Below are 9,789 nucleotides of genomic sequence, written 5' to 3'. Positions count from 1 at the left end.
GCGCCGGTTTCCCTGACAAGGGCCCGGAGCGAGGGCAGGCGCGCGAACGCGCGGACGGCGCTCGCCGCTGAGACATTTCTTAGCGCATCCTTCTTCCAAAGCAACTACTCTAATCATAGCTGTCAACGTTCAGATTTGAAAATAAGGGATCAACAGCCTCGAAAATAAGGGATCGGCAGCCTCACCTGTCCCGGGGACAGTCTGCGGGATATCTAACAATCCGGGATAGCAGCGGGAAACGGCTCTGAAATAAGGGAATTTCCCGCAAAAAAAAGGAAAGGTTGACAGCTATGACTCTAATCCGAACTTAAAAATGGAAAGCGTAATGCTGGTGGTCAACAAAAGAGGTTTAAAGGCTGTCATAAGAGAAATATTTTACAATGTAGTATAAACACCAACAATTGGGAAACACTTGCCTGCGGGCGCTCCAATTGAAGAACAGCCTTTACCAAAGGTGTCAGGAGCTTTGAAGATACTCGAACTCAGGACACAAGGGAGAAACGTGCTAAGAGGAAGGCACGCTTGGCAAATCCACACCGTGATCAACTCCCGCCCGGAAACCAATGTCCCCACTGTGGAAGGATGTGTGGGTCCAGAATTGGCCTCCACAGTCACTTACGGACTCATTGTTAAAACTGTGTTTATGGAAGACAACCTTACTTGGCTACGAGTGATCGCCCAAGCAGCAACTTGCAAGGCAGCCCCGGATGCACCCTCTCCTCATGGGACTCATAATGTGACTTAGCGACAAAAGGTACCAACTGTTCTAAGAATGTAGAAGGAATATAAAGAATAACTCAATAATGATAGATATATTCATTATAGAATATGGCTATGATAGGAGGTCCAACTACACCTTTTTCTTTTTTTCTGATTTTTTTCTTTCTTTAATTCATGTTAATAAATAGATATGACAACAAAAGATAGTAAAAATACAAATCAATTTAATTTATGTAAGTAAACAAAATACTTGTATATGGTTTTTGCTTACACGGATTATATATATGTTTACTCAAGAAGATGTACAATATATATGTATATGTATATGTTATAAAAGATATGCTATATGAAATGTGTCATATAAGAGATTGTTAATGAAGCAAAAAACAACAACAAAACATAATGTGACTTAGCGAAGGGCCACAATTACAGCCCCGGACATTGCTTAACAGTCAAAAAGTGTTAGAACTTCATTTTCAGGGTTCATCACATGCAAGCTTGAGCGAAATTGAGTGCACAAGAAGACGGTATGGGCAATGGCGATTCAAAACAGGACAAGAATCACCCCTTTAAAATATATATACGTGTCAGTGATGGGACCTGGAGATGTTGGGCTATTATTACTGGGGCTGTCACTTACACAGGGTGAGACTGATGGGAGGAGGAACCCAACGTTTGGATGCCTACAGGTTCCTTCCCGCTCTGATTTATATACTTCCTTTTCTCCAAGTAGCATAGGAAGGAATAGAGGATGCCACCACTCTCATTTTGTCCTCTCATTGAAGTAGTGACTGCCCCAGGTCACCCAATGAGCCTCATGGTTTTTTTGAGAGAGGTGAGGGTTGAACCTAGGCAACACAGCCCAACTCTCTTAAGCCTCTACAGCGCTCAGCAACATTGCCATTGTCTGTTTGCATTTGTAAAAATTAGCTACTTTTCAGGTTAAAATACAATTGCATTTAGATGTTTGAGACTATGCATTGACATATGCATTATTTTGCTGGGATTGCTATACAATTAACAGAACAGATAAAGGAAGGGAAAACTTTATTTAAGTAGCAAACTTTTTAAAAAAGCGTTTGGAGAAAATGGAAGGTGATACTTCCGAGTGACTGACCTAAATACACATATTTTATTTCCATGGAAAAAAGCTCTGTGATAAGGATGTATTATTGTGTCAAGCCTCGCCCACTACTGCAGCATGGCATTCTATAGCAGGGTGGTTAACATTGTGCCCTCCAGATGTTGCGGAAGTGGTATACTGGCTAGGGCTGATGGGAGGTGTAGCTGAGCACAGGTAATCCACCCCTGCTCTACAGCTTTGCCCCAGGGTAATGTAGCCCTTGGTCTGAAAACAGTTCTTCATCTTATACACTTTGTATTCCAGTCTAGTTTTTACTGGTAAGAAACCAGCTAGAAAACTAGGCCCACATCTATGCTCAAACACTATCTCAGTTGCGCAGGAGTCTAACTGCTTTCTGAGCTGGACAAGCATATTGACAAGGGAGTTCCAGCAATGGTTCGCCTCTCCCAAAAGTATGTGTATATGTAATTCTTAACATATTAGTGCTTTGCAAACAAGTCATGACAACTGCTTGGTGTCCATTCAGTCTGTAAAAGCAGCAGGGCTCTGCTGGCTGTGATGCAAGATCACTTTTCTTTAATAAAGCACTGGAAGTGGCCATTTTCACATTTTTTACATCCTCCTTTGGTATCTCTTCATCAAGCCACTCGCACAGGCACTCCTTTGGGCCTGCAGATCAGGACACTGGCCTCAATGTCACTTGAGAGAATGTGGTCATAACCCATACCAACCATCAACAAAATGACATCTTAACATTTGAGACTCAGATAATGCTAGCACCTAGTTTTTGTGTTGTTGATGATATCATTTACACTCAAAGTTGCAAAAGAAATATTGCACAAGTATGAAGCATTGACATTACTTCAGTAAATTTTCCACTGGAACAAAATTGTCAGTACAGTCTGGAATAGAAACTACCAATGAGAACTAGTAAATAACTGATCATTATCTGTTCCCATTTCCTCCTTCAATGGAAAGATCAGATCACACTTTTTATTTGTCTCCTTCAAAATACATCTTTCCCTTTGGAAAGATGCACTGCAATAAGCTTTTGTGAAAAACGACTCTGGATTTTTAAACAAAGTTTTCATTTTATTAAAGATAATTCAAAAACTGTCACAATAAATAAGACCAACATTAGCTCCCATATATAGTACAGTATAAGGAATAATTCAGTAGAAAGATGGTAGGAACATGCAATGTACAACAAGGGTTTTTCATTGCTGGAAATGATTTAGCACCCAGTTCGGCACAGGCTTAAAAGCTTAAATTTAATTCAGCGTCCCCAACATACTTATTTTAAAAAGTCTATCATTCCCTGGTAGGGAATGTTTGGTTCATTGTGAAAAAATAGAATTTGTAATAATAGCACCACCAGCAGCGCACAGGGTTCCCTATGACTCCAGCCAATCCATGCAAAGCAAATGCTTCACACATACTTCATGCCAGTTATGCACATTAGCACAGTCTTTCTTTGTAGCTTTGTCTGAAGGGCCACCAGGCACAAGGTGATTAAGTAAAGTCACACAATCCAGGTCCATCTGCTAGTTCCGACGATACAGAAGATCCCGAGTTGCCTTATCAACCTGGTTTTGGTAGACCTCTAATTTGTCATGCACCTTCTGATATAGCTGGAAAGGAACAGAAGTACAATCATTTTCTGTTAATAGGTATAGTTGAGGGATTGAGGATACAAGAGATACAACTGCCCTTTATTGCCTTATACCAAATTTTGCAGCCTGTACTGACTCCCAAAGAGTTGATAACAATTTAATTTCAACAGAAAATGCGAAAGATTCCTGCAGTATTTCCTGAGTTGATTACAGAGTTCAGGTTTCAACCTCTTCCCTTCAGAAAGCATTAGGGCAGCAGATGGAACTGAGGTCCAGCTCATGATATACACATAAGCTTTATAAACTCCCTTAGTCATGAAACTGGGGGGGGGGGGGGAGGACCTGCGGCAGGTAAGTTTTATTATAGTATTTTGCATTTTCCCAAGTGAAACTTAATTTGCTGGAGGATAGACATTTCTCTATGCTGGTTCTTATACCTTTTTCAGGAGACTGAGTGTACAAACTGTTGTAATAATCAATAATCAAAACGGCATGGAGACAGATATAATTGATTTATATATGAAAACATTTTACCACATTCTGGTTCAACAATAATCTTCATATGCCTCTTGACCAAAGCACAATATTTGTAATCATATCCTATATATTAATATCAAACACATTCAGTATCAAGAAAGCTTGTAGTTGCCCCACTTTAACCTTATCCACCACGTTTTCTAAGAAGAGTGCATTTGCAGCTGCTTGGTAGCTAGTCAAAGCAATGGGTCCAGGCCTGGTTTCTTGAGAAGTATCCACACCACAGCATTTTCATGATGGCAGGGACCATCCATTACACCATGAAGTCACACCCTGGACCTAATCTGTCAGCCCAACCCCCCTAGGTTATATTTAATAAGCCAAGGATCAAAAGGCATATGGTCAAGCACAGAGCTGAAAGCACCTTGTGCACATCACCAGGTTACATACATTCAAAGTGATACAGTAAGATATGACAATCCACAGCACTGGACACATTGATTTCTATTTTCCTTCAGACATACTTACCACTGTGTTATGGTGATTGGTTGCATTTTCTCCTAGCACTTGAAGAAGCTGGTCAATTGCAGAATATGGAAGCCAAACCATTGGAGTTGTAGCTGATAATGGGAACTAAAAAGAAAATAAAACCTTTAATATAGCTGAATGAGACATTAGCTGAATGAGAAACATCCCAAGTGCAAAGAATGTAAACCATTGTACATGGGAGAGGTGGGGAAGCTGGATACAGCATACAGTGGTACTCCAGTCTGGAGTAACTAGGGCATGAGTCACTTTGGCCAGGTCTCTAGGCTGCAACATGGTCATCCAGGAGTACTCCTTGTCTGTGAACCTGTTTTTTTTCTTAGTTTTTCCATAATTCTTCAAGCTAGGTGCATTCCATCACTTTTTCTCATTTGTAAAAACTATATATGGTGGAATGAACTGAGTACCCAATTGTACCTCAATGCCAAAGTAATGAGGTCCTTTCCCAAGTAAGGCATCCACATATTCCAGCACCAAATCCACAGCTTCTTCCAAGAGGTCATAATTCAAATAGAGGCGGAGAAGTTCAGCAGCATCTACCATCTGTAGAGAAACAAATGAAACTGAGCAGACACTTACTGGAAAGTCTTTTTATATTTAAGAAGCTTAGTGGATAGCCCTCATTACTGGTGAGATTTATAAGAACCCAACACAAGACACACAAAGCATCCTGAAAAATAACCCATTGCAGAGACTCTTGTAAAATTCTGGACTGATTTGTTCTGGTGAAGCCCAACTCTTTTATTTCTTGCACTCAAGGCCATGGCTAGCTTGCTTCCCTGTCTTTCAGATCCCTGTGTTGCTTCCAATTTCTACCCCCTTAAACATTTGCAAATTATTTCCTTTATTTAACAAAGGCTTAAAATGAAAAATCCAAATTGTTTACTGGGGTTGAAATGACTTTGGGTACCATGGTGGATGACCTACACCAGACAGGGTGTGTTGCTGTTGATTCTGCCAGATCTCTCAGAGGCTTTTGTTATCATCTGAAATGTTTGGTTGATATTTATGTTATTATACAAATTCATAAACTACTTCACAGCCTGTGGGCATCAAAGCAGTGTACAATGCTATAAAATAAAAATAAGGTAAAATGCAAAAGTCACAAGTTGTAACATCAAAGTTCCCATTTCATTTACAACATTAAAAAAGTAAAGATAAAGGACCCCTGACAGTTAAGTCCAGTCGCAGACGACTCTAGGGTTGCAGCGCTCATCTCGCTTTACAGGCCAAGGGAGCCAGCATTTGTCTGCAGAGTTTTTCCAGGTCATGTGGCCAGCATGACTAAGCCACTTCTGGCGCAACGGAACACCAAAACCAGAGCCAGAGCACGGAAATGCTGTTTATCTTCCCGCTGGAGCGGTACCTATTTATCTACTTGCACTTTTTGGTGTGCTTTTGAACTGCTAGGTTGGCAGGAGCTGGGGCTTAGCAACAGGAGCTCACCCTGTCGCGGGGTTTGAACCGCCAACGTTCTGATCGGCAAGCCCAGGCTCAGTGGTTTAGACCACAGCTCCACCCGCGTCCATTTACAACATTAAGAACATGCAATTTACTCACCACAGTGCAGATTTTAGCTCCTGAATTACTATTATTTGACAATTACTCAAGCTACAAACAAGTGTCACTGAAACTCATTTATCACACTTTTAAAGCAGTCAACAGGGAAGTAATGAGCCAGCATTGTACATTTATCCTCCACTGAACACCAGCTTAATTGTGCACAGATCAGGTATTTACTTTGTAACTGTTGATAAGCCAGTTAGGCAAGGGCACTCCATGAGACAGCAACTTGTTGATTACACAGCGATGGTATGAACAGTTCTGAGACTTATATCTGTCCAGGTAGGAGGACAAAAGACGCCATGCTTCATCTGTTGCACTGCAACACAATTGGAATACCATTAACAGATGGATGGATACATGCATGTTTCTGGCTACCAGTGAAAATCTCCATTCCTGAATCTTTTGATGGTTCACAGGGGAGTCTACACATCCCCTTTCCACAATCTCTTGCTCAACTTTTTATATGTGAACTTGTTTTCTTCTGTTCTTAATTCAGTTAAGCCAAAGTTTGTGGACCCCTAGAAAGTGTTGCCATGTGGTTTTATCTGAAGTACAAGAGCCACTACAGGATGTCCTTAACATTTGCACTTAAACCATCCTTCAAAATATACAAAGCAAAAAAGAAAGCATGAATGAACACTTTACGACTGCTGCCTCAAGATGGTTTGTTGAGGACTAAATGAAGCAGGACAACCACAATCCTGAAGTGCAATTTCTGGTATTTTATTAGCAAGAAATATTTATTTCCATGCAGATTTCTTGGACCACAAAGTACTTGCTTTCTTTTCCTGCAAAATATATCACAGTACCTGGTCTCCTTGGTTGTGATGACTGATGACAACTGATTTGCAGCTAGCCAATCCCATGCTTCTGTTAATGCTGTTTCCCCTCCAAACTGGAGTTTAATACATCTGGAATACAAATAACCAGGTACACTCAGATACTGTATGTACAATAGTAATTCTAACCCTTTTTATTTATTTTTTTAAAAAACTGGTTGAATTCTTCCCACCCACCCCATATGGAGTTATCCCTGCTTTGTTCTAACAACTTTATTAGATTCTCTGGCTGAGAAACAATCAAGTTCACCTGAGCAGGAAATTGAACTTTTCCAAACATTCCATCATACAATTGCTCTTTGCTTCAGTTACAGATGCTGAAGTAATGGCTGTGCTCTAGAACCCTACATATGCACCTGGCTGTGCTTGATAAGGAGATCAGTGAGCTTACTGAATGCTTCTACTATTCATGGAACATCTTTGCTTATTCAGGACTGTATCAGTGACTGTCACCCATCTTTAAAACATCCTGCCACAATTTTAGCCGCCAGCACAAGTGTCACTGGTTTAGTTGCTACCAAGGTAGTTGAAATCAGACTGGTACCTATGAAAATGGTAACATCAACAGAACAGGAAATGATTGAGAGGTTGTACAAACCAACCACAGAAGTTTAAGTGAAAGTGAAAACGTGTATTGGTGATAGTTTCAGGGCTTGATTACCCAGCAATTTGTTCCAAGGATATTTGAGACTCTCAAATGAGAGTTGGCCAAGGCAAAATGTAAGCTTATGAGCAAGAATACATCAAATGCTCTAGACTCAATGCTGCCATAATCACTCCCACTTCATATCACATTCTCATATTACTCGGGCTTAGACATAGTTTTAAAGCAAGAGTACACTTAAAAAGTACGTACTTTCAAATCCGAATATACTTTTTCCAAAACATCAACAGATATTTCACTACTCACATTATGTACTTAAGTCCAATAATATGTTACATACTTGAAAGTAAGTCCCTCAAACACAGGTGTTAAGGGAAAGTTGTAGGTCTGGCAGAGAGAAATGGCAGTGTCAAAACGACCAGCCTGCACCAACAGGGTTACCAGCTCCTTGGGGGATGAGTTTCCTGGGTAGATAACATAACAGAATTACATCATCTCAACCGCACACATATGTATATAAGTTGGCGATATTCAAATAACTTTTTGTACTAGCACAAGGATTAGCACAAGTACAAGGGGATTTCCCCTTCTCCTCCCCCACGTGTGTGCTGCCACCCCCAAATCCGCTCTGGGGTGCTGAGTGAACCCACAGAACAGATTAAGGGGCACTTATGGAACTTTAACATTAGCGCTCTATTTAATACAACTCTCTCTATCTGCCACGATTGTATACAGAGTAATTGCAGCATTCAGTTCTTATAGATGCAAAGCCACACACCCTCTCTCTCATAATTGAGTAGACCATGCCTACTGTGGATATGAGATCACAGAACACTATTTAGCAGAATCTCCTCTTGCTGCAAATGTAGCAGCAGCATAGTAACGGTAGTGAGTGTTTCACAAATTAAGATTGGATTCCACATCTCACAAACAGCAACAGGAGGATGTGGAAATACATTTCTTGTGGGTTACTGATCTCCCACACAGAGATTAAATTGCTCACCCTCTGTACAGTTATTAAGCCAAGTAGTATGAACGTAATTCCTGAGCTTACCTGTAATAGCAGTTGTTGTTGAATCATGTTGTGCTAAAGTTAGCCGTATGCGAGCCAGCACACATTCCTTTTCCAAATCCTGCAGCTCCAAGATTTCAATCCGGCTTCCCGCTGTACCAAAATAATCATTTATTTACAATGTGGCAACTTCAAGAGTCTACTATTGAGAATTCAAAGTTAAACCAGGCAATAAAAAGGCAAAATTCTGCTCTTGAGTGATGAACAGCTACTATACTAGCTTTCTTTTAGTCAACCCCAACTTTTTACACATAAAAGGTTTCCCACTAATCATTAACTTTATAAGGGGGCAGCTGATTAGCTGGATGTATTGAAGTCATCTGCAAATTAATATTTATATTTATCCTGATTTCCTATTTGAACAAGGACAACAGAATTTTCTTTGGTATTATCATAAATAGGAATGTTGGGCCCTTACCATGAATGTTCTAACTAGGGCAAGACATCAAATATGCTGGATTATATCCACCAATAACCCTAGTAGGCAATGAAACATATGATAGTCCTTTGGGCCAGCCATGTGACCCAAGGCTCTTCCTTTAATTATGTTAGATGAAAGTATAAGACAGATGCTGAAGGCATTCCAAAACTAACACCAATGGCAGCTGTGAAATTGAAGAATAATGCACACAGATCCAAAGTTAAGAGTTACAGTGGTGCCCCGCAAGACGGAAAACTCGCTAGACGAAAGAGTTTTCCGTTTTGGAGGTGCTTCGCAAAACGAATTTCCTATGGGCTTGCTTCGCAAGACGAAAATGTCTTGCGAGTTCCTGCGGGGTTCCCCCCTCCCCTTTTTCTAAGCCGCTAAGCTGCTTATCCGCTAAGCCGCTAAAACGCTAATCCGCTAAGCTGTCAATGGGCTTGCTTCGCAAGACGAAAAAACCGCTAGACGAAGAGAATCGCGGAAAGGATTCTTTTCGTCTTGCGAGGCACCACTGTACATCCGGAGGAGGCTGAAGGGAGCTGGAAGAAAAAGGTTAAGTCCAGGGTGAAAACAGGGAACGAACTGAAGGAGGAATCTAGGGTCACATGGCTGACCCAAAAGACTATCATATGTTTCCCTGCCTTCCTGTGTTAAGAAATGCCATTAAGATCATAGGCTGTAAAGTTCCCATATCCTTTCTTCCTGTAGTGCTGCAGTGATGAGAAAAATGTTCCCCTCAGCACTAATGAAAATACAGAAGTCTTCTTAACTTGCCAATCCTGTGCCCTTTTGGCCCTCCAGAATAGTGGTTGTATTTTCATAGCTCATACCTATTCTGCCCCCA

General features: G+C 40.8%; 1 protein-coding gene and 1 long non-coding RNA gene across 2 annotated transcripts in view; one reads left to right on the top strand and one right to left on the bottom strand.

The window, feature by feature from the left end:
* Positions 1-65: 65 nt before the first annotated feature.
* On the top strand, positions 66-7,607 carry LOC310839320. The gene is made up of 2 exons (XR_014561431.1): positions 66-754; positions 7,154-7,607. It is a non-coding gene; the product is annotated as an uncharacterized lncRNA (long non-coding RNA).
* Positions 2,876-9,789, bottom strand: part of NUP160 (nucleoporin 160) — a 28,510-nt gene continuing 21,596 nt past the window's right edge. Inside the window, exons 30-36 of the mRNA XM_083726980.1 lie at positions 8,504-8,614; positions 7,790-7,913; positions 6,816-6,917; positions 6,181-6,322; positions 4,858-4,983; positions 4,423-4,527; positions 2,876-3,435 (exon numbers count right to left, since the gene is read on the bottom strand). Coding sequence (XP_083583106.1) covers positions 3,349-3,435; positions 4,423-4,527; positions 4,858-4,983; positions 6,181-6,322; positions 6,816-6,917; positions 7,790-7,913; positions 8,504-8,614 — 797 coding nt within the window. The 3' untranslated portion in view covers positions 2,876-3,348. The remainder of the gene's footprint in view (positions 3,436-4,422; positions 4,528-4,857; positions 4,984-6,180; positions 6,323-6,815; positions 6,918-7,789; positions 7,914-8,503; positions 8,615-9,789) is intronic.

Source organism: Podarcis gaigeae (genome assembly GCF_964106915.1).
Source record: "Podarcis gaigeae genome assembly, chromosome: 1".
In the NCBI taxonomy this organism is placed as follows: Eukaryota; Metazoa; Chordata; class Lepidosauria; order Squamata; family Lacertidae; genus Podarcis; species Podarcis gaigeae.
This window is presented reverse-complemented; position numbering and strand designations above follow the sequence as displayed.